The 25,897-nt window shown below is 34.8% G+C and overlaps 1 protein-coding gene and 1 pseudogene across 10 annotated transcripts in view; one reads left to right on the top strand and one right to left on the bottom strand.

The window, feature by feature from the left end:
- The window catches only part of SLC4A7 (solute carrier family 4 member 7), a 108,147-nt gene that overhangs the window by 43,858 nt on the left and 38,392 nt on the right, over positions 1-25,897 (bottom strand). For 5 of the 10 annotated variants that reach the window (XM_034662095.1, XM_034662097.1, XM_034662094.1 and 2 more), the window contains exons 2-8: positions 23,535-23,616; positions 19,037-19,183; positions 11,392-11,530; positions 10,665-10,825; positions 9,308-9,496; positions 6,467-6,835; positions 1,417-1,532 (exon numbers count right to left, since the gene is read on the bottom strand). In XM_034662095.1, the coding sequence (XP_034517986.1) occupies positions 1,417-1,532; positions 6,467-6,835; positions 9,308-9,496; positions 10,665-10,825; positions 11,392-11,530; positions 19,037-19,183; positions 23,535-23,616 (1,203 nt within the window). The remainder of the gene's footprint in view (positions 1-1,416; positions 1,533-6,466; positions 6,836-9,307; positions 9,497-10,664; positions 10,826-11,391; positions 11,531-19,036; positions 19,184-23,534; positions 23,617-25,897) is intronic. The other 5 variants (XM_034662099.1, XM_034662096.1, XM_034662103.1 and 2 more) reach the window with 3 other exon arrangements.
- Positions 24,104-25,201, top strand: LOC105236246 (annotated as a pseudogene).

The following is a 25,897-nucleotide window of genomic DNA, read 5'->3' on the forward strand; positions in this document are numbered from 1 at the left end:
CAAAAAATTGTTATTTTTATTTAAAACTAAAGTAAATAGCCATCATTGGTACAGATGTAGGATAGTGCTATAAAATCAAATTTAGTAGTCTGTGTATAATTACAAAGAAAAGGTTATAAATATAATATCAAAGTATGGGAACTTCATTTATATGCAGTTTCACACAAATCACTAAACAACCACTTACAGGGCTATCTATTAACAATAAAACCAGCACTTACAGCGGGCCTCTTGAGTCCCACACCCAGTGTGCCACAACTACAGTGCCAGGAGGCAGACTCCTGCCCAACAGGAGACAAGGAGGTGTACACAAGGATAGGCCAAGTAAAAAAAAGTGAAACTGTGACAGAGGAACAAAAGTAAACGGCATCTGCCATGTCTAGAGGAGATCTATAATGTCAATTATAGTTATCCATTTGACAAGAATAAGCTGCAGTATGGTTACTGAACACTTTCCACTCATCTGAAATAACAGAAGTGCCAACAAAAATATGGTCAAGTTAAAATAGAAGAATTAAAAATACTTTTATAATTTTAGAGCAAGAAGCTCAAGCAAAGCTATACTGCAAAAATCATTTATACTCCTTTTCTGTAAAATGTGATTTATAGATTTTATACCATAAAAGGCTTAAGAAAAAGGAATCTTACTTGAAATAGTGACATTTAATGACAAGTCTTAAATTGGATACAATGTTAAAATAGAGTGTCTTACAGCAAACTAATACCATCAAAAAGTTCCAAGAGCCACACAGAATCCATTATTCAGAAGTAGCACTCATAAAGTGCGCTTTAAATTCCATTGCAATTTGAACTTAAGAGTTTTTTATCCAGTTCTTTTGAAATTTCAAAGTTTTCTATTTTTATTTCACCCAAACACTCATCTACCAAAATAAAAAGCCACAGTTGAGAGACTGGTGAGTTGTGTTTAAATCCATGCCTTTACCTACCCATGGGGAAAAACCGGTATGTTTCCCAGAGACAGTCCAGAAAGTACTGACACCGTAAGACAGTAATTCTGGGATCTTATTACAGCCAAGAAAAGGCTGAATCACCACTGCTGTAACATCACTCCCAGAATTAATCTTTCTGGTGGTAGTAGCTCCAGAACAAATGACTATAATTCAAAAGATACTGAAGTTTCATGATATCTATGGGTAGGTATAGACGGAAATACCATATTATTCACATATTCTTTTGTCAAAATTCCTGAAACTAGTAAGATATAAAGATATTCAAATGCTCTTAGACTGTTACCTTTCTCATGATTTCTGACCTTAAATTATGCAAGTACCACATGCAAGCTTGTAAGCACCAATCTATTAAGAAATTATTATGATCAGTGCTAATAAAGTCACAATGCTAGTGATTTTCTCAGTAAGAATGATGATGAAAATTTATGGCGAATGACAGAATTACCTTGCTGAAGTCAACAGTGCTATTTTCTCTGCTTCCTCCACCTCCATTACCTTTAATTTCTCCACTTTTACTATTGTCCAAGTTTCCAGGTGCAGACTGTGGAGAGGCCAAAATACCTGCATTTAAGAACCAAAATATTCCAAATTAATAAGGAGAAAATTCACTTTGTAAACTGACTCTGCTCATCCTGAAAGTGATAATTTATTAAAAGCAAATGTGCAAGGTTAAAAAAAAAAAAAAAAGTGCCAGGTGTTAGTATCATACCAGCAAGACTAGAATAACATTTTAAGCAATAATGAAGCTGTATATTTTAACATAATGAAGCTGTAAAATAATATAATTGGAATTTACGAACACAGTGGCCTTTTGCAAAAGGAAGGGAAAAAAGTGAGTAGGTGAAGAACATAGAAGATGGAAGACCTGAGTCTGATTACACCACTACAAATACTCAGGGAATGCACTTTCAATGCATATAACACACATGCCAGCTGCAGAGCTTAATGATGCCAAACTACACTTGGCATACTTACATCAGTAACAATATTTATTTTCTGATAAACCCTAAATGCAACTCAGAAAATCCAAGAGCTCCATCAACTAAATGTAGGTTAAATTTATCATAATCTTCCATCATAAGATTCCTCAAGAATTTCATTTCTCTTGGGTAGTATTTATGTGCTGCCTACGGCCATTACTCCTAAGAGGTACAACTTGAAAATATAATAGCAATGTGTTTACAATATAAATACAAAGAGCATTTTATGAGCAAACACATCTGTGTTGAAATAAGCACTCTCTGCCACTTTGCAGCCATGTGACTTTAACTCACTCAACCTAAAAGACTCAGACAAACCTGTAAAATTAGCTTGTTTAGATAATGATACACATTCTATCGTTAGTATGCTCATTTCAAGTGACATTCAGCAGCAATATTTCACAATAAAATAACCTAAAAATAACGTGTAGCCTGTGACCAATTGTTATCACTATGAAGTTTGCAAAAAGTTCAAGTCTCAATGTTTATAAAGTATATAACACAGATTTCTACCATTAAATGTATCTCATTTTTTCAAAACACCCAGGATATTCTAGTTCAAGAATACAGATTACTATTGCCCCAAACACTGAGCACAAGAGAAAAAGTGCGAGGCTGAACTACAACAAACTTGACTTTGAGTTTTAACTCTGCCACTCACAACAGTCTAGCTACCTACAGGAATTCAATTCAGCAGTTTGTGCCTAAATTCTATAAACTTTAAAGTTAATACCGGTAAAGTTCCTGAATTTTAAGCACATCAGATATATCTGATGCATCAGAGGGAATTTTCCTTTTTCTAGAACACAGTATAACTAATAACTGAAACTAAGTCATTTGGGTTTACTGCTTAAACTCAATGACCAAAGACCTTTGTGATAGTCCCTTCTCTTGTTAAATACCTAAAACAGGATGTTACCATGACCCAAAAACCTGAGTATAAAAAACATATGTAAACTGTTGGGGTGGCTGGCTGGCTTGGTCAGTGGAGCATGCAACTCCTGATCTTGGAGTTGTGGGTTCGAGCTCCACACTGGGTTTGGATTACTTAAAAATAAAATCTTTAAAAAAAAAAAAAAAGAAAAAAGCATATACAAACTACCTAGCTGCATGCTCTGGAAGCGTTAGACAATTCTGAAATAAAAACTATGTGCTAAAACTCATCTCATTTCTCACCACCTTAGCTTAGCAGAGCAGTCACTATGATTCATCTTCTTTGACCTTTCTCTCTAAACTTCCAGAATAGTCCATTCCTTTATTAAAATAATTGCCCAAGTTGGTGGGGGCGGGGGGAGGCCAACCAGTATTTTTCAGTGGCTTCCACTGACTTCCACACAAGAAAATGAAGAATATCATTAAGGCCTTGGTGTCAACTGCAAGTGACCATCAATACATATTTTTCTAACTACTAAATGTATTCAATCCGCAGATGTATAATCAAAAGAATACAAACGTAATTTCCCCGAACAGCCTCAGCCACCAAATTTTGGAGAAAGAGTAGAATGAAGACTATGGGGGGAATGTAAGGACATAGTGGGAGTGGGAAGAAGAAATGATGTGGAAATTCAATACTGATAAAGTTAGAGTAGGACCTGAAGTCATTTGGCTAACCTGGTCATCCTAAACCTATTAGAACTGGCATGTGAAGTACACATGAGAGTTTTTCACCATTATCTTCTTTATGTAGTCCTTCCCAATCTCAGCTAAGTTAAAGCTGTTTCTCTATCATTAAAGGAAGTGTCCCTGCTTGTACAATAAATTCCTGGTGCTCAGAATTAAATGAGTAAATTCCCCAAAATTAAAACTATCATTAGCACAGATAACTCAGAAAGACTGTAATTCTTTGCTTTAAGAAAAAACAATGTATGTATATATAAAATCAATACTGGGATTTAAAAATCATACTTTGGTAAATATATTGTTTTACCCTTAAAATTTTTTTCACAATAGCATATCTAACTAGAGAAAGATAAATCAAAGATATCAGAGTCTTCTGCCACTAGAAGTTTGAAAATAGAAGTAGTCAGAGCAGTGGTAAACAAAGAGAAGATTCTGTCCCCCAAGAGACACCTGGCAATATGGAGGGACATTTTTGATTGTCACAACTAGGGAGTGCTAGTGAACAGAGGCCAGGGATGCTGTCAAACATCCTACAATGCACAGGACAGTCCCTTATGACAAAGACGTGTCCAGCCAAAAATGTCAATAGTGCCAAGGTTGAAAAACAGGGAGTCAGAAGATAGTTACAAATACCAAAACTAACCTTAACTCTTGTACATGTAATTATTCTCCAAAACATAATAGGAAACACCACTTTCTTTTTTACTATGGGTATGCACAAATCATGATCCCATGACACAAAATCTATGTGTGTATAGATCTATGGCATTAGTCTCTCCAAAATGATGCTAAGGCAACTTTCCTCCTGTAACATAACATCAGACTTCAAGGAAACTCAACCAGAGTTTCTAGGTGCTTTAAGCACCAAAGGTAATTAAATCAGGGAATAACATATAGCTGTTCCTATTATTTTAATTGCATACCGTCTATAGAGGTCTTCTTAAACAGTAATTATGGGTTTTTTCTTGTCTTTAGAAATTCCCTCTCTTCCCTCCATTCTAATTTCTTTTCTTTAAATCTTATGGCATACTTATGACAGAGAAAAAAAAAAAAAAGCTTAATATGGGTCTTCAATTTTCAGTTAATTGCTACTTTTATCTCCTTAACAACATGGCCTAACAAGCTACTATGAACCCGTATGTCATCTCCTAGTTCCTATATAAAATTTATAATCCCTCATAGAAACTGGTAAAACAAGAAATGTTCAGTATTACTGCTAGATATAAGTAAAAACAAATTCAAGGAATTAACTTTAAAATCAATTTTGTTCAAGGAAAAACAGTCTTGCTGGTTCTTTTTAATTAAGACTGTTGATTATTTCTGAGTAAATAATTCTAGGTATTTCTTTTTGTTCAGTTACCTCATTACTACACTACATATTTTCCACGAGGTACTAAAATCTACAATGAAATATGATGCTGTAGATTTAGATCTGAGTTCAATTCCTTGCTCTGGTCATTTATGGCATGATCTTAATAAGTCTTAGTTTTCTTCATTTGTAAAACAGGGATAACATGAACCTCATCAAACTGTTAGAAGAATTATAAATCTATTTGAGTAATACCACTGCATGTGGAACAAACTATAAAACAATGGAAGCTATAGCTATGATCATAATTAATGTTACAATGATTTAGCCACCATATTTCCATTTTTTACTTCTTAAAGTATGTATTTTTTTAGCAACTACAATGAGCCTTGATTAAATATTCTTGTTATGTTTGGAGAAATTCAATACAGAGAAGGAGAAGTCTGTGATGTAGTGGTAGGACCACGAGGATTTTGTCAGAGGACTTAGGCTACCACTTACCAGCTGAACGGTCCAGGGAGAAGTTATCTAACTTTTCTGAGTTTCTCAAAATGGGTGTATCCACTAACTCACACAAATTCTTATACACATTATATAGGCTATTACATTAAACGTAAGCTAGGAATGAAGTGTTACATGTTATCAGTATTATGAAGAAATGTAATAATACTTTTATAATTAAAACCACTAGCTCGCATTTGTATGTCACACTGATGCTTAGCTGTCAGTTAAAAACAGTCCCTAAAGAATACTTCTTTATATGAATTGGGTGGAAGGATATACATGTTTAAATGTACACATAACTAATATATTATAAACAACCAAAATTACAGTATATGACCCTTAGATGAATTATTAAAACTTTTATCCACTAAGAAATAATTTTTCTAATTCACAGACAAAAATATATCCTTGCCACAACTCTAGGATCTCTGGTCTTGAAAATTTCAAGGTCAATTTGGATTAAGGGTAGATACGGCATTAAATAGAGGATAACTAGTCTATCCCAAAATGTAATACTAGTCTTAAAATCATGATATTCCAGATAGCCATTACAGAACTTTGATCTTCTCAGACAAAAGGAGGAAAAGAACATTCGATCCTATTTGTATTAGGAAGGTTAAAATATACTGCATTTTTTGGACAAAAGTACCAAATAGTAGCTGAAAGGCACATCACCTCATTGTAATTTATGCCCAATACGTGTTCATTCATACTATGAATGAAATGCACAAGAAGAAAAGCCATCATTTTTTTTTAAATCATAGAAAATTAAAAGATCACTTATAACAATTTCTGTGCTTTTCCGAACCATTCAAATGCCTTGACCTGTAAAATCTCAGTGAAAATTTTTGAAAGGGCTTTAAATTATGTGTGGTCCTCTTTGTAGTCTTTCTATAATTTAAAAATGTTTAATACTTCTGTTCTTTTCTACAATATACTAAAAAGGAAAACAAACATGCAGAAGTCAAAATACATTAGAAGCATTATCTACATATGCTGCTAAAGCTCTGTGCTGAAAGGCATTCCAAGTGCAAGTGATCCAGAGGCAGAAAGCACCACACATGGAGGATTTGAATAGTTGCCTGGAGTCATGTCAACATTTTCCTCATTCTTCTGCTCCTGGCCTCTCAGTGCTTCTAAGTCTTCCTCGGGCGGCTGAATGACTACTGTGGGAATATCGTCCCTGGCAGGTGAGACCAGTAGTTCTGGGGCCTGAAGCTGACTCTGGTGGGAACTTCTGGAGGTCAGGCGACTGACGCTAGGGCTGGAAGGAGGGCTGTTTTGAGGGGTGGGTACTGGGGTTGTACACCTTGAGCCTGCAGGGCTTCCAGCTCTTGAAGAAGGAAGAAGATGACTGAGAAGAAGAGATAAAGGCGATTCTCCTCTCAATGAAAGGTTTGAGGCAGACAGACCTGTTCGCAAAGAGTGGCGGGAGGCTGAAAGGCCTTCCCCTGAGATAAAACAAATAAATGAAAAATGATGAAATTCACTGCAGAAGGCAAACAGACACACACACACACAAAATCAATTTACAATATAAACTGCAAGCTTTAAAGCCCAAAATTTCAAACTCATGCTATCAGAGTTAGCATGGCAATCAGATGTTTAAATGTTAGAAAGGCACTGAAAAGTTGCTTAAATTATACTTAGTTCCCTGAAGGTGTATCCAGAAAACAAAACAGAAAATAAAAAAACAATCCAAATGATAGATGGTGGGGGGCAATTTTCTGTTAGTAATTAGAATATCCAATAATGTGGCTCTTTAAAAAAACCATTGATATTGTAAATTTGATAAACAATAAACAGCAAATGAGAATGTAATATAAAAATAATCTAAGAAAAAATACCCTAAACAAACTTACAAGCACAGAGAGCTTATATTTAGTGTATCTTTCCTACACTATACCAAACTGCTACAGATCATTCTCTCTCGCAAGAAAAGTCTACATCATCTAATAATTCTTAGCTTAAAATTGATATCAGATCTTTACATTAGTCAATAGAGCATCACCTACTGGTAGCGTTTTCAAGTAAAATTTCAAAACATGAGGCAAGTTATAGGAATTTTTTTTAAAAAGAAAAACAGTGTCAATTTGAAAGGATATTCTTCAGCTCTCTACAGATATTAATAAACATCCTAAAATATGCACCCATTTCTAATACAGCAGATAAAATTAAATATATACAATCTAATTTTAGCTCGATAAAGTATTTCTCACCAACAACGGCAATAACGAAGTAAAAGTCTAGCATATTTCAAAAAGTCGTGTATATTTATATTTCAAACACCTGGTATTCTTAGAAGTGTAGCTTAATGGAATAACACTGATTTTAGGAAAAATATGAGAACTATGACAGTCAATCCCATATGACCTAAGTTATCAAAGCCACATGCTCAAGAGATCCCAGAAATATTAAAAAGATGAACCTCAGCTCATTCACCATTTAGTTAAAACTAAAGCTATATGCAGAAAAACTTAATTACAACTGTAATATGACAAAATAACATGCCCATGCGAAAATGGCATTTAAAAGAAAACAGCCATTGTCTTATGATTAAAAGGAAGCAAGTGACCATCAGGGAATAATCAGGAACCACTCCACATAAGGAATAAAGATTTAATAGGGTCTCTCTGAGTAAATGACCTCATTTCAGGAAAGCTGAGAATATATAATCCATAAAGATGAAAAAGATGTAAAACATGACACCAATGGCTTGATTTTAAATTGAACTTAGGCCCATAAGAGAGTTCTATTATTCTTAAGGTTACTTAAAAACACAAAGGCATCATTTTAAACAGATTAAAAAGAGTTTTAATGGTCAAATGCTCAGGAGAAAATGGACTTAAGTATGTCACACTGAGTTGCAAAAGATGATTACTGTCCACTTTAGATATATTAAACCACATCCCATCACCAATGGCTGTTTGTTTGTAGAATACTTAAAAGCCATACTATTATTGCAGGGACAAAGAAGATGAACAGAAAGACATGATGGCCCATGATCTAATCCTTGAGCAGCTAGAGGCGAGAAGGACCCTCATAAGCAACGCGCCAGCCCTTTGTACCTAGATTTTGCAGAGTCACTGTCATCAGAGCTCTCTTTGAGAGCCAAAACAGAACTCCAGTGAGGTGTTCTTTTTCTTTAAGAGAAAAGGCAAAGACTCCAAGTGTGCCCGCCTTAAAACAGTGATGGAGGTAAATGGCTACAAAAACATGGTATCCCCACATAAGCCACCAGGTCCCATATAATCCAGGCTAGACCGTGAGAGTGGAAAGCTGGAAAATGTGGGTCTGTGCCATTCTCAATGGTTTGACAGACATCAAGGAGGTCATTCCCAGCTTAAGAACAAACCATCCATAAAAACCTTACATAAAATGTATAAATAAAGGGCAGTCAAATCATCAAACCAACTCAAGAACACTTATTAAGCTTAGCAAATAAAGCATATTCAGGAAACAAAAAAATCACTATGAAAAATCTAATATAGATAATAAAGGTTCAAATCCAAGACTTAGAATTCTAAAAAAGATTAAACTTACAGATCATAATTTATGCCTCCTTAATCAATTATTCAAGTATTCTTGACAAAAACAAAAAAGCAAGAAGAAGTAATTCAGAATTGGCTATAGTGGTAAACAGACTTAAATGTGCCATTATATCAGAGTGAATACTTAATTTTTTCATCTGAATGATTTCTACAGATTAACTGTCATGTTATAAAGAATGATATTTTAGAAATGATATTTTTAAATACAAAAATAACATTATTATTTTTTTAAAAAGAATAACAGAGGTAATAAAATGACCTATAGAATTATCTGGAAAAAATATCTTTCTGCCCCCAAATGCTAATTGTAATATACTGGAATGCTGTTAGAGTAGAAGTGTTAGCAAAATTGGATGCCACAACTTATCTCACCATTCCTTTCAAGCAAGTGAGGGTCAGAATGTTTCTTGCCTATATCTGCAAAAGATCGAACAAGTGGAATCCGACTAGTGAATCTTTTCTCATTCTGATGATGATGTCTCTTCAAAAGAGCTTCTCTGACATTCTCTCTTATGGACTCATCCAACTGGCCAGAGGCTATCATGTTGTCCAATACCATATCTATTGAAAGAAAACAACAGCCGTTTTTATTAAATGAAAGAATACCTGGATGACTATAACATAAACCATAACTGTACATGAAACCTTACTGAAAAATAAGATCTTTAAATAGTTCTCTAGAACATACTACTCTTCTGATAGTGAATAATGTATGCATAAAGATAAATATGTGCTGACGGGAGGTGGGGGAGGATGGAGTAACTGGGTGATGGGCATGAAGGAGGGCACTTGATGTAACGAGCACTGGGTGTTAGATACAACTGACAAATCACTACATTCTACCCCTGAAAGTAATAATACACTATATGTTAACTAACTTGAATTTAAGGGGGGGGGAAGAGAAAGAGAAAAGAAAAAAGATAAATATGAACATTATCTAAGAAAAATAAACAAGTTACATGGAGACTCCTTATTTTTTATAAGTACTGTTATTTATAGAGGCCACTGTTCTACACTAATAGCCTTCCTATAGTTGAAAGTGCTTTCCTGATACGGACACAATAAATTCTATTAAACTCGATATTCAATAATATTGGCTTCCTAAGAAGTAAAGGTATTTTCTTGCCTCACTTCATATTTTTTGTCAAAACTATAGATGACTATTGGACTCCATTCAATAATTAACTATTTACTGAGAACCTATTATGTGTAGGGAATATAGAATTTAACTAAGCAGATCAAGTTTCTGCCCTCAATCTTTCAGAGGTAGAAAAACCAATGACCAAATGAAAGGATAAACTATGATGAAGTAATAAATTCTAGGAAGATGAATATATCAGGCTGTGAACGGGGTACAGGTAATGGAGAGATTGATGTAATGCCATATGATACATTATCGTAGTGATTGGACTATTTTTAACCTATAAAATATATATAAATATTTTAAAACAGTGCCACTAATTTGAGATGAAAGAGTCAAGCTTTCAAACCTATGAGATTCCTCTGAGAGAAAACTGGAATCAACCTAACAGGTAAACTGTAACATTAACACAACTATAGACTATCATACAAAGGGACATTGGATTAGAAGACACCACATTGTAAATAATTAAAATATTACATTGTGTTATGCGATAATTGTAAAGCCAAAGTAAATATCTCCTAATACCATTCAGGAAATCTGTATTTCAGTACAAATTAAATATTAAAAAAGCCTAATTGCTATAACCTGCTATTTCATCTAGAGTGCTTGCTCTCATGTCCAGCATCACTGTTCCATTTAGGATGCAACTTCTTAGTTCAAAAAGACTGTGCAAAGAGAGAGTTGCCACATAAGGTTTACTCCATCGGTCACCACCATCTTCAACATCCTCTTCAAATTTCAGCCATCTGAAATGTGTAACACATAAAAATATTCTGTAAATAATGAAGATTTCATTTGCTTATTTCAATATGATAAACATACACTTGTTCTTTTAAAGAAAAACAAAGATCACTACTACCAAAGCAAAATTTGTCTACAAATTCATTTTTACAAATCAAGCTAATGGTCCACAGTATCTACACTCGCAGGTTACAACCTCTGCAGTTCCTCATTCTATTCTAGCTATCACAGTAAGTCTACAAAGACACACTATGGAACTTCATGGTTTCCACTGCTAATCGTCTTTTAAACTGAAAATATGCAGCAGGACCTTGATTTTTGAAATTTATTTCTGTAATTAAAGAATTAAAATGTACAATTAACATAATTCCTTCTATGCTATGTTAAAGTGGTAAGGATTACTTAAGAAAATGGATCTTGAGAATAAAGAGATAAACTAAAGCTGTAGCTTCCAGACTAGAGGAAATTCTCTCCTCGCTATTTTAAAGCATCCGATAATAATTCATTATATTTACAACACAAGAAAAAAATCAAGAATAGCCAACTAAATACTGAGACTCAGTATTATTACCTGGCAGTTTCTTTCCACTCATACTCTTCTCCATCTCTGTAACACAGTTCATCCATTTCCGTAAAGAGATCATGCGGAATGTGCTCTTCATCATCATCTTCAGTACCAAGAATGAACTGAACTCTTTGGGATGGAGTATCTTGACAAAAGAATTTAAATACACTCAAAAACTGACGCAATTCATTCAAAGATAAACTTAGTTTGTAAGTGAGATGCTTTTGTTATAAATAAATATATTCCATCAAAATTCTTTTATTAAAATACTGTAAATCTGGAAGAAAAACAAGGACCAACAATCCAGAAATAAAGAGTATCACAAAGAGATCACCTCCACAGGCAAAAAAGAAAAATTATATGTTAAAAATAAACAAGTGAAGGGTGCCTGGCTAGCTCAGTCAGTAGAGCATGTGACTCTTGATCTCGGGGTTACGAATTTGAGCTCCCCATACTGGGTGCAGAGATTACTTAAAAATAAAATCTTTTAAAAAAAATAAAAATAAATGAAACTAATCTTATAATTAACTGATGTAAAAACAAAAATACGCAACATCCGAAAACATGGAACAGTATACTCAAAGATAGGACTTTTTTCTCACTAAAAATGTAAGAAAATGGACAAAACAGAAATTTTAAAAATATTTAATTAATATGTAGCTAAGTTCAAAAATGAAAAGGAAAATCTCCCAAGTTCCAAAAAATGATGAGAAAAAGCAAAGTGAGGGGTATACAGAAACTGGCTTTTTATACTATCACAGAGAAGCAAAACTCTATCAGCTAAGGTTAGGGATTCAGGACAAGTCACTGTTATGAAACAGATACCCCACACATGGCTTTTGAATTTAAACTACCTACCTAGTACAGGGTCCCTAGAAAAATTAGTATAAATTCTAGTCCAAGACAGTTTAAAGTCCTAAGATAAGCAAACAACAAGCATCAACTGAAAGCAAAATCAAATCCCATGATACAAAGTCAAACTCAAAATCTACACCAAAGTAAACAAACCTACAGGCACTTGCAGATGCAACAAACAGGTTAAGGAGTGGATTAGAATAATTAATAAAGGAAAAGACAAGGATGCCCGGGTGGCTCAGTCAGTTAAGCAACTGCCTACAACTCAGGTCATGATCCCAGGACCCTGGGATGGAGTCCCACATCAGGGTCCTTGCTCAGTGGGGAGCCTGCTTCTCCCTCTGCCTCTGCCCCTCATCCCTGCTTGTGCTCGCCCTCTCTTTCTCTCTCTCTGGCAAATAAATTAAAAAGAATTTTAAAAAATAATAATAAAATAAATAAAGGAAAAGACAGATCTGAAGAAATCGGACTACATCAATGACAAATAAGTAGACGGAAAACTAAAGGTTCAGAGACATAAAGAACAAACTAAGAAAATCAAACAGGAAAAACTTCAGAAAGAAGAAAATACAGACTAGAGGCAGAAGCAATAAAAAGCGAATCTGGGGGCGCCTGGGTGGCACAGCGGTTAAGCGTCTGCCTTCGGCTCAGGGCGTGATCCCGGCGTTATGGGATCGAGCCCCACGTCAGGCTCTTCCGCTATGAGCCTGCTTCTTCCTCTCCCACTCCCCCTGCTTGTGTTCCCTCTCTCGCTGGCTGTCTGTATCTCTGTCGAATAAATAAATAAAATCTTTAAAAAAAAAAAAAAGCGAATCTGAAAATTTTCCAGTATGTATATAACATAGGTCTTCATATTAAAGGACTACCCTGAGACCCATGCAGGACAAACTAAAACATACTGTGACTGAACTTCCTGGTGTTTTGAACCTTTCAAAATTTAGGTCTTGCAATTCTTTTGTCATATTTATCTCCAAGCAGTATTTTTGGTGCTACTGTAAGTGGTATTTTAACATCTCAATTTCTGATTGTTCATTGCTACTACAAAAATAAATTGAAATATAATTAATTATGTATCCTATAACCTTTCTAAACTCACTTAGTTCTGTAATTTCATAGACTGCCTAGGATTTACTAGATACATGATTTTTTATCCATAAATAAAGACAGTTTTGCCTCTTTCTTTGCAATTCGTACGCCTTCAATTTTTCTTGCCTTATTACACAAGCTAGGTGCTCCAGTACCATGTTCTATGGAAGTGGCAGAGGACAACCCTGCCTTTCTCCAAATCCTAAGGAGAAAGCATTCCATCTTTCAGCACTGAGATGTTGACAAAGTGTTTTTGTAGATGCTGTATATCGGGTAGAGGAAGTTTTCTTTTATTCCTTGTTTGCTAAGAATTTTATTATGAATGCTGATGGAATTTTGTCAAAAGCTTTTTCTACACCTACTGAGATAATTATATGGGTTTTCTCCTCTATAGTGTTAATGTTGTTATTTATATTGATAGTTAGATTTTACACCAACCCTGATTTTCCACATGGTTATTGTATTAGTTTCCTATTACTGCTGTAACAAATTATCACAAACTTGGTGGCCTAAACACAAATTTATTCTCTTTTATAGTTCTGGAGACCAAAGTCCAAGATGAGTTTTATAGTGCTAAAATCATTGGCTGGTTCCTTCTGCAGGCTCTAGGGGAAAATCCATTTCCTTATTTTTTCTAGCTTCTGGAAGCTGTCTACATCGTTTGCATCTGAACCCCTCCCACTTACTACAACTATTTGCTTCTGTAGTCACAACTACTTCCTCTCTGATCTTCTGACTCCCTCTTACTAAGGATCCCTGTGATTACAACTGGCCAACTTGCATAATCCACTATAACTTCCCCATCTCAAAATCCTTAACTTCATCACAGCTATAAATTCAAGTTTGCTATAAGGTTAACATTAACAGGTTCTGGGCATTGGGAAGACAGACATCTTGAGAACCATTATTCTGCCTACCACAGTAATGGTATAGTATCCTTTTTAGATACTGCTAGATAAAATGTTTTTAGTTTGTTAAGAATTTCTGAATCTACATTCATGAGAAATATTTAGTCTGTATTTTTATTTTCTTGTAACAACTGTATTTAGTTTTGGTATCAAGGTAATGTTGGACTCATAACAATGAAATGGGAAGTGTTCCTTCATCTTCAATTTTCTGGCAGTCTGTATAAAATTTCTTCCTTACATGTTTAATTGAATTCATCCATTATGCCATTTGGAAGTATTTTCATTAGGGGAACGTTTTACATTACAAATTTAATTTCTTTATACATATATGGTAAAATTCAGGTCATCAATTTTTTTGGTAGCTTGTGTTCTTAAGGAATTTCCCCATTTCATCTAAATTACCAATTTTGTTGGCATAAAATCATTCACAATATTCTCTCATCAGTCTTTTAATACCCGTAGAATCTGTACTGAAATTCTCTGATGCTGGTAATTTATATCTTTTCTTTCTCCCTAACCACTCTGATATAAGTTTATCAATTTTACTGATCTTTTCAAAAAATCAGATTTCAGTCTAACTGATTTTTTGCTATTGTTTCTCTGGTTCTTATTTTATTCATTTCTGCTTTGGTTTTTATTTTTTCCTTTCTCCTCCTTACTTTGGTTTAATTTGTCCTATTTTTTCTCTTAGTTTAAGTTAGAAATTTAAGTCATTGATTTCAGATCTTCCTTCTTTTCTAATATAAGGATTAAATGCTACAAATATTCCTCTATGCACTGCTTTGGCTGCATCTAACAAATCTGAATTTATAGGCAGTCCTAACTTTGCACAGTACCATGCTAAAGGAACCTGCACACCAGAAGCAAGTCCTCATTTTGCAAGATTTTATCTCAATCGTTGAGAGTACTGTGCTTTTCTTTTTAGGAGTTCAAAATATTTCCTAATTTCTGTCATGATTGCTTCTTCAGCCCAGAGGTTATTGAGAAGCATCTTGTTTAATTTCCAACTATCTGGGGATTTTTCTTCATATCTTTATAGTTTAATTCCATTGTGGTCATAGAATATACTTTCAATCTTTTAAATGTATTAAGACTTGTTTATTGGCTAGAATATGATCTACCTTGGAAAACATTTATTTACCCTTGTTTAAAAAAATATGTGTATTCTGCTATTGTCGGGTGGAGGGCTGAAAGAATGTGAATATCAATCTAACTGATAATGTTTTATCCATTAGAGAGAAAAGAAAGTTGAAATCTATAACTTTTATAAATTTACCCAACAACTGTAAATTTTTCTTTCTTTTAAATTTTATTAGTTCTGCTTCCTGTATTTTGAAGCTGTTATTCATGCATATTCATTTAGAATTGTTACATCCTGGTTTTAGCATTTAATTTTTATGTACCTTTGTGTGATTATTTTCATGTTTCTTTTCAGGTTTTGCTGAGCTCCTTGAACCTGTTTGCTCAGAGTTTTCATTAAATTTAGAAATTTTTTAACTATTATTTCTTCAAATATTTTTTTCTGCCACCCTCCTTTCTGGCACTACAATTATACATATCTTAGACTAACTGATATTGTTCTACAAATTACTGATGCTCTATTTATTCATTTCAGTCTTTTCTATTTCACTTTGGGTAGTTTCTATCACTATGTCTTCAAAATTACTGATTTTTTTTCTGTAGGGTCAAATCCTCCGTTAATCTTACCTAGTATATTTTTCATTTCAGAGACTGTATTTTTCATCTCTGGACGTTCCATTTGGGTTTTCTTACATTTTCAATCTCTCTATCAGTCACATTCTCTTCTATCTTCTTGAACATACAAAGCAGATATGTTATAATTGGCTTAACATGCCTGCTTTCGAATTCCACCAACTCTCCCATTTCTGGATCTGTTTCTACTGATTTATTTTTCTCCTAGTTATGGCTCATATCCTCCTACTTTTCATATTTCAAGTAATTTGGAGATATCAGATGCTGTGAATTTTATATGCTTAGGTGCTGGATTTTACTGTATTTCTTTTAGTAGTAGTATTATACTTTGCCCTGGCAAAGACCTTTAATTTAAATCAATTCTTTTAAGACCTGCTTTAAATTTTTTTAGAGCAGATCCACTGCAGCTTTTAGTGTAAAAATTAAGGCCCACTATTAAGGCAATACTCTTCTGAGAACTCTACACTAATGCCCTGTATGTCAAGGTCTTTCCTCTATGCCTGATGGGAACACACCCTATTCCCAGTCTTATATGATATCCAAGAACTATTTAGCCTACTGTTTTCTCATGATCATTTCCCAGGTGTCAAGTAGTTTCCTTTGGCCCAGACCAGTACTCAACCAAAGATTCAAAAGGATCCTTCTTCAGACCTTTGGAAGCCTCTCTGTGTGTACCTCTCTACTCTCTGGCACTACATACCTTACTTTTAGCCTCTTTGGCTTTCCCAAATTCCAATCTCTATCTCAACTCTGACAGCTTGAAAGGTTCTGTTCCAGATTCCCCTCCCTATGCTGTGCCCTGGAAACTGTCTCTAGGTAATATGCTCAGGCAAGTATAAGGCTCATCTCACTTGCCCCGCCCCCAGAGGTCAGAGTGCTACAGTATGTTGCCCAATGTCTGAAAATTACTGTTTTATATATTTTGTCAATTTTCCTAACTGTTTAAAATAAGAGGGAAAATCCATGTTATTCCATCATGTCCAGAAGCAAAAGTCCTTTGTAATATACATTTAGAGAGTGGCGACCAGAAAAAAGAGACATCATTCTAGCAATTTCTTGGATACATATTGGCAGTTAAAACCAAAATAAACCTACTTCAGTGGCATTAAACTTTTCTAAGGGTAGTTATTCCATTAAAAAGTCACAAATTTTTCCTCCATTAAATTCTTCAAACCACTATTATTTAAGACTTCACAAGTCATACCTTAGCTTGAAACATCAATCCACCTATCCTAGTAACCATACTTACAGTTTAGTAGATAGCATTCTGTAAACACATTATGTACCCTTTTATTCACACCAAATAGAGAAGCATAATGATCTACTCGGATTAGCAGAAGATATCCTAAACTGGACAGATGCATCATACAGAACAGCAAAATAGTTCTAAATTTACTTAATATCATCAAAGTCCACCAGTGATCCTTTCCGAAATTAGTACTGGTTTTTTCCTTGCTACCCACAGGACTTTTGTTAACTACGTGACCGCTTAATATTGTACTAGGCCATCATGTACTAGGCCATGTACTATCACTTAGTACAGGTTTTTAAGAGATTCCCATCACATTAAGTCTCTCTAAGCTGAAGTGTCTCCATCTACAAAAATGAAAAAATACCCATCTTTTAAATAATGCAGAGTAGGATAAAGAAGATGTGGTATATATGCAATGGAATATTGATCAGCCATAAAAAAGAATGAAATCTCGCCATTGGCAATGACATGGATGGAGCTAGACTATAATGCTAAGCAAAGTAAGTCAGACAAAAATAAATACCATACGATTTCATTCATATGTGGAATTTAAGAAACAAAACAAAAGAGGAAAGATGGAAAAAAGAGAGAAAGACAAACCAAGAAACTGACTCTTAACTACAGAGAACAAACTGATGGTTTCCCAAAGGGAGGTGTATAGGGGATGGGTGAAATAGGTGATGGGAATTAAGGAGTGCATTTGGTATGATGGGCACCAGGTGTTGTATGGAATTGCCAAATCAATGAATCACCTAAAACTAATATAACACTGTATGTTAAGTAACTGGCATTGAAATTAAAACTAAAAATAAATAAAATAAAAAGTGCAGAGAGAATTAAATCAAAGAGCATATGCCAAGGGCTTGGTGGAATGCTTAGCACAGAACTGGCACTTAATATATTACTATTCTCTTATGTTCATGCTGTAGCTATATGACCCATAGGATTCTTTCCCTCTTCTTCACACAAACATTCCTTTAGCATAGCACACAAGTGTCTACAAGTACAGTTCATGTACTTGCTAGAATGCACACACTAGGACCCATGGTGTAGAGATGATCAGGTAGGCTCATGATGTCCTAAAAAAAATAACGATGCCTTGTATGTCCACTAACAGCAATGTCCCAAGAGTCCTCCTCAGGCTGTACTTTTATTTTGGCTCTCACCATTCACACGTCTCAGGGCCACTTTAATCAGTACTAGCAATATTTATTATCAGATAACATTCTCTTTCCTCTACAATATGCCTTTTTTCTTTCTGATTTCCTCTGTCTATTGGCACTTCTGTATTTCCCTGCTTTCAAACAAAAATCTGTCCTTTCACAGACAATACTATCAAATCAGAGAACTCTTTTTTGCACAGATAACCAAGTAGTTCAACGTAGTGGATAAAAATTTCTAGCCAAAAAATGTGTTTAAAAATGAAAAAAAAATTTATTCTCACCCAGGAGCCTGAAGATTCCAGATATTTGTTCATTGCATATATAAATAATGAAATATAAATAATAATGAAATAGAGAAAAGGAAATAAAATCCCACCAAACTCAAGCTCAAATGTCGAGACTCAACTTTTACAATTCCAGTGCTTGGAATATAATGAAGAAAACAAAACCCCTTACTTTTTTTTCACTTATCCAGAATAGATCTTAACCTATAAACTAAATACTTTCCTTGGAGAAAAAATATTATTACTTCAATTAGTACATTCTTCTAGGCTTATAATGTATCTAAATTACAGCAGACATAAAATTTAAGAAAGAAACTATTCTACTTTTTTAACAAAGCTTTTCAGGAATGACCTTTAAAGTGTTAACAAAGAACTACTGTTTTCTCTTACCATAAGAAGGAGACTCCCGTCCATCTTCTTTATCTGATTCTTTATCTTTCCTTCTTCGGTGGTGATGTTTGTGCCCACGATGCCTATGACGCCGACGACTCTCTTTACTAAACGGGACGTGAACACCAATATAGACAGCTCGATGACCTAGCAAAAGGTTCAGAAACATTACTGATTTTCCAAAAAGGAAAAAATACACACAAAAGTATATCAAATTTTACTCTGGTGAAGAATTATATATAAGCTCATGTAATTAACAATGCTATTCCCTGTTCTTTTCTTTTATAGAACACTAAATAGAATGCTATGTCATGGGTTAATACCACTGACTGATAAAAAAAGGTTACTTGTGGGGCCTGGGTGGCTCAGTCCGTTAAGTGTCTGCCTTCGGCTCCGGTCATGATCCCAGGGTCCTTGGATCGAGCCCTACATCAGGCTCTCTGCTCAGCATGGAGCCTGCTTCTCCCTCGCCCTCTGCCTGCCACTCTGTCTACTTGTGATCTCTCTGTGTCAAATAAATAAATAAAATCTTTAAAAAAGTTTTTTTTTTAATTTAAAAAAACAGGTTACTTGTGTAAGCATTAGTTTGCAAGGCTAAATAGGCATTTTGGGAAAGACGAGGTTGGCCTATCTGAAATCCTACTATGTAGACATAAATTTATTTCATCTACATTTTGATGTCAACCCTAGTTAATAGAGATCCCTAAGAGATATGTTTTAATGATAATTAAATACCTTATAATCAATATTCATAAACTGATATTTGTAAATATTTATTAATTATGGTTTTGAAAATCCCATATCAGCAAGGTCCAAATTACTGAAAGCTACATTAAATGTAAATGATCCACATATTCCAATTAAAGGGCATAAATTGTCAGACCGGTGAGAGAAGGCAATACAATAAGGTTATCACATGCTTCTGGAATGTAAAAAGCTACTGCTGATGTTGCATGATTCTCAATTTGTATTTTGACCAATCAAATGGTTATGAAAGGCAGTCTCTGCTTTTGTCCACTAGATAAAACTTAATCAAGGAACTAGAAAGCTAGCAGCACTATGTCAAATACTGAGGCATGAACTTGATTTCTTAAATAGTTTAAAGCTCCTATCTAAGCTATGTGGAGTGAAAGGGGTGGGGGGCTACAAGTTTAACTAACTTGCAATTATGCAAAAGACTTCTGGCATGGAGCTTTTTTTTTTTTAAAGATTTTATTTATTTATTCGACAGAGATACAGACAGCCAGCGAGAGAGGGAACACAAGCAGGGGGAGTGGGAGAGGAAGAAGCAGGCTCACAGCGGAGGAGCCCGATGTGGGGCTCGATCCCATAACGCCAGGATCATGCCCTGAGCCTAAGGCAGACGCTTAACCGCTGTGCCACCCAGGCACCCCATGGAGCTGCTTTTTGCCCTTATGTACATTTAAAAAATAACATGCTAGGGGCGCCTGGGTGGCACAGTGGTTGGGCGTCTGCCTTCGGCTCAGGGCGTGATCTCGGCGTTACAGGATCGAGCCCCACATCAGGCTCCTCCGCTATGAGCCTGCTTCTTCTTCTCCCGCTCCCCCTGCTTGTGTTCCCTCTCTCACTGGCTGTGTCTGTCTCTGTCAAATAAATAAATAAAATCTTTAAAAAAATAAAAAAATAACATGCTAAAATATGAATAGTTAATGGCATTCTTTTCCTAACAAATTCCATAAGATGGTCAGAAAATAAATATCTCAAGAAACTCAAGATCTTCATCTTTAGATGAGATCTGAAAGTACAGTCAATCCACACTATTTGTGAATTCTTTATTTTCAAATTTGCCAACCTGCTAAAATTTATTTGGAACCCTAAAATCAATACTCATGGCAATTCTGCAGCCGTTTACAAATATCCAGAGCAGCAAAAAAATTTGAATTGGCCAAAACACACATATCCAGCTAAGTTTGAAAAAGGTGACATTCTTAATTTCTTGCTTCAGTTGCCAACATATTAATATCAATAAACTTAATAATTACATTTAAACTAAAAAGAAAACTAGACCTATAGATATACAATGAACTAAAACTATTTGCTTAAACATCTTCAAATACCTAGCACTCTGCCTAGTATACAGTAGGCACTAGATTAAAAAAAAATTATAGAAATTTAATACCAATTATTTTTTTAATTTTACCAGAAAATCCCAAAATTGAAAATCAATTATATAGCATTGGGGGGGTGATGGAAATGTTCTAGAGTTAGAGTGGTGATGGTTGCACAACATAATGAATATACCTTAAAAAAATTAACTACACACTTTAAAATGGTGAAATTTATGTTAATTATATCCCAATAAGAAAAGTAAAAAAAAATTATAACAAACCTCAGTTGATATTACTATTTAATTTTAATGAAACTATTTTCTTCTGAATACTATAAAAAAGTGGAAATTAAAGAGTCAAATTCTCATCACTGTGCACTGGGAATTACAAAGTTGTACTCCAATTAGTACTAATGGGTTCTGGCACATAGCCCCAATGCACCAAAATAAAAATAAATTATAGGAGTTTCCAATTTAGAAAGAATAGATAAACAGGAATATGAAAATCCAACCCTTATTATTTAGCTTTTATTATCAACCTTAGTGTTCTCTGTTATGATTTTTTCTTTCCTTTTTTTTTTAACCTTTACTCTGTCAAAGGCCTATTCAGTCGAACTCTGAGATAAACGTAATCTCTCCCTCAAACCTGATCCTGAAATTTAGATATATACCAAGTACGCAAAGCTAAAGGCTCTGGGGTAACAAAGGGAAGCAAAAAAAGATATACAAATACTGTTCTTCACATTCTAGGTTGTACATATTTGAGAGGTAACATTAAATGCTGAGTGATGGATTCACTATACATATGAATTGATAAAATCGTTCCTAAACATTTTAACTTCCCTAGCCCCTGGAATTCACAGAATCTAACCATAGGCTTCCAGATAACTGAGGTTCCTTTCAGAAGCCCTAGGAAGCCTAGATTTTTAAAGACAATTTTAAAACACAGGGCTTTCTTCCATCTCACAAAGTACATATGGGGAATACTTATTTGCCTCTTTCCATCTCCTTTTTAAAAGCAACAGATTAATGCCCCTCTATGGTACCAGCTTTCACAGAAGGCTTTAACTTAAAAATGTAGTTCCCAAAAAGACCTCAAAAGTCTATCAAAACATTTGCCATGAACACCACCTTAACCAAGTGTTCAAGGTTAACATCAGTAATAATAAGTCACATTGGTATCACATGTCCTCAAATATGATACACTGAAAAGAGCACATCACTTCTGTGGTATGCTTCCCAAATATCCATAATCTCAGTCTGTTCATATGATAACATAAAAAACCCAAACTTACAGACATTCTACAAAGTATCTAACCACTACCCTTCAGACATGTCAAGGTCTTGAAAAACAAGGAAACACTAAGAAACTGTCATAGAGGAGACTAAGGAGATGAGACAACTAAATGTACTATCGGATCCTGAACTGTTCAACTGGATCCTGGAACAGAACACGGACATCAGTATAAAACTGGTGAAATCTGAATAAAATTTAGCCTAGTTAATACAACTGTATCAATGTTAATTTCTTCATTTTCATTAACTTAGGGTGGTTATGTCAAATGTTAAAATTTTTAAAAGTTGTGTGAAGGGTAACAGAACACTCATAGTATCTTTGCAACTCTTCTGTAAATCAAAAATCATTTCAATCAGAAGAAGAAAAAAAAGAAGAAAACATTTGCCAGACTTCTTCCTGGAAGATAGACGGACATTCAATTCATCTGCTACACAATTCTATGCTGAGGTATCACAGCACCTGAAAAGGCTGATGTAACTGACCTATAAAATGAACATTTAGATGACTAGTAATAACTGGCTTATTATTAGTCTGGCATTCTGGATTGCTAAAAACACATATTACCTAGCCTGCCAGAAATGAAAAAAATAAAAGAATCAACTGACTTTTTAACTGTGGTATTTTAATTTCCAAGGTAAGTAATGGCAACCACCAATGAAATCTGAAAAGCATAGATTCTAGAGGCAGCTGGGTGGCTCAGTCATTTAAGCATCCGACTCTTGATTTCAGCTCAGGTCACGATCTCAGTGTCATGAGATTGAGCCCTACGTCAGGATTCTCCCTCTCCCTCTGCCCCATGTCCCCCTCCCTGCTCACACGCATGTGCGCTCTCTCTCAAAAAAAAAAAAAGAAAGAAAGAAAAGCATAAATTCTGAAATCTTCGTTATATCGATCCTTTCAACAAAGAGAAATCAAGGAATATTCTAACTGCAGCTATGAGTATGGTTACATGGGTGTTTGCTGTATTATTCCTTAAACTATATTTAGAAAAGTGTTAAAAATTCTTTCAAATGTATGCTCTACCTCATAACAACACAAAGTTTCCACAAATAGCAGGTAAAAGTTTGTTTAAAGCACACTAACAAACTTTCATTAGTAATTTATCCTGCTAAGCATAAGTTAAACAAACTTACTTTCTAGTTCTTCTTTTTCAAACTTTGTGTTCACAGTTGAGCTGGTTTTGCCAAGATCCACAACAGCTTCTTCATCAGGACCCTAAAAAAGAAATTATTCTCATTTACTCATGACATCACATATATGCTAAGAACCTACTAATAGGGGCATTATTTCAAATAGTCAAAAAATAAGTAACAGATTGCCTTCCTCTCAAAGAAACGAACTATAAGCTAACTAATTATAGCTAACTGCATTCTTTTCTAAAGTATGCATAATTATGGGCTTTTTGTTTTTAATCCACAAAAGACTATTGAAAAATTTCATGGTAAGAACTGAGGTGACAACTTTTAAATGGTCTTCTATGGAGGTTGCTAAGTAACTGGTACATATATTTACTACAACAGAAAGACAATCCAGATCAGCAATTAGAGAAAATTGGGGGTGAGGGAGACCCTTAGATATATGGAATGATATCAATATGGAATGCTTTTTTGGTTGTTCTTTGCTCCTAGGTCCCCTAATTAAAAGGAAACACTTAACTCAGCTATACTGGATTGTATTATGGTTCCACATAAAATGGTCCAAAATGAGTCTACAGACTAAATATGCAGTACCACTTCCGCTCGTAAATCAACCAAGAGCCAATCACAGTTACAAGGACTCTTTTATTTCTCTACAAAGGAAGAGCCATGGCAAAATTTAACCTTTAAGGAGATTCCAACTTTGAGTTGTCTAAGACTACCTTCATTATTGTGTTCCCTTCTCCAGCTCAACAAAAAGAAACTTATTTTTGTAAAATACTGTATATTTTTTAAAAGTATAAAATTTTACACTTTACTTTCCCTTCTCAACCTCTAACTTAACTTTGAAAGGAACACGAGTATGTTCAAGATTCAGCGGCACAGATAGAAACAGATGAGGAAATTCCCTTCCCTCAACAACTCTTCAGTTTGAGCTGTAGCCTACTCTGAACCTTTGCCCAGCATGGGAAAGGAAACCTTGCCAACCTTTACCATTGTTAGGAGGCCTTGCACTTTGTCCAATACAACTACCACAACGTGTCTCAACAGGTGCACCCTGACTCGGTGGGCAAAGAAGACGTCACCACTTCCAGTTCCTCAGGAAAGTCTATTCCATTTTAAGACTAGAGAACAGTGTCCGATGATCAGGCAACCATGAACAAGGACTCTGCTGTGTTCAACGAAGCCACAGACTGGGGAGGCATATTGGAGAAGACATTCAAGAGTTTGGAAAGATATACAAAGGTTCTGAGGAAGAGCTGGCAATATTAAACAAGCCTATCTAAACTTCAAGAGTGACACAGATCAGATCACACAGTCTATGCTGGATGTGCAGTATGCTGAGGAACCCAGGATATGGAACCTCATTCTGCAAACCAGTCACACCAGAGAGATCCTATCCTATAATGCCTTTGTCAAAGAATCAAAGCAAAAGATGAATGCAAGGGAAAGGATGGCCCAGGAAGAGTCTAAAGATCAGAAATGACCTGGAAGGGGCTGGGGAGCTTGATGAAAAAAGAGGTGGATAATCTGAAACCAGTGTTCAAAGCAGGCAAAAGGATGGGCAATAGGAAATGGACAATATCCTGGCTCAAATGGAATCAAAGTACTACAAACCTTCCAACGTAGGAGAGGAAAGCACTTTCAAAAAAGAAAATAAATAAACTAATTCATTCTCTTTGAAGGTTCTTATGCTATAACTGGTACTTCTGCAGGCAACACAGACAAATGGAGATAAGAGAATTAACTAATAAAATTATAATAGTAACATTAAATACAACATTGTTAATATCCCACTGAATATTATTTTTCTAGAATACAGTTACTTTTTTACCCATCCAATTATAGTACTTTTCGAATTTTGCAAGACATGTTCTCAGCCATTCCCATTTTAATGGCTTATCTTATTGTTCAGAATCTCTGATAACACTTACAAAGAACACAATTAGCTTCTAACCAATTTCAATGTCCAAGCATAAACTGGAAGACTATTTAAGACAGGATCAAGTAAGAGGTTGGTTAAAATGATCTTGTAACATCTCCTCTAACTTTTGATCTACAACATCATATGTTTGCGGATAACTTTTTTCAATGTATACAAAGTAGATTCATATACAATCGTGCCTTGCTAGCCAAATTCTGTGTCTAGATTCTCCTATCTTTAAATTCAGGAACCGAATCAATTTGATTAAGTTTTTAAACAAGTCCCCTGCTATCCAAACTCCATTTGCTTCCCACAATTCAGAACCAGACACAATACATTAAGGCAATGAAGATCTCTTGATATCCAAACTTATTTTCTGAAGGTCAGATATCCAAGTATATAATCAAATAGAGTTGAATATCAAGAGGTTGCTGTT

This window comes from Ailuropoda melanoleuca, chromosome 6 (genome assembly GCF_002007445.2).
Source record: "Ailuropoda melanoleuca isolate Jingjing chromosome 6, ASM200744v2, whole genome shotgun sequence".
NCBI lineage: Eukaryota > Metazoa > Chordata > Mammalia > Carnivora > Ursidae > Ailuropoda > Ailuropoda melanoleuca.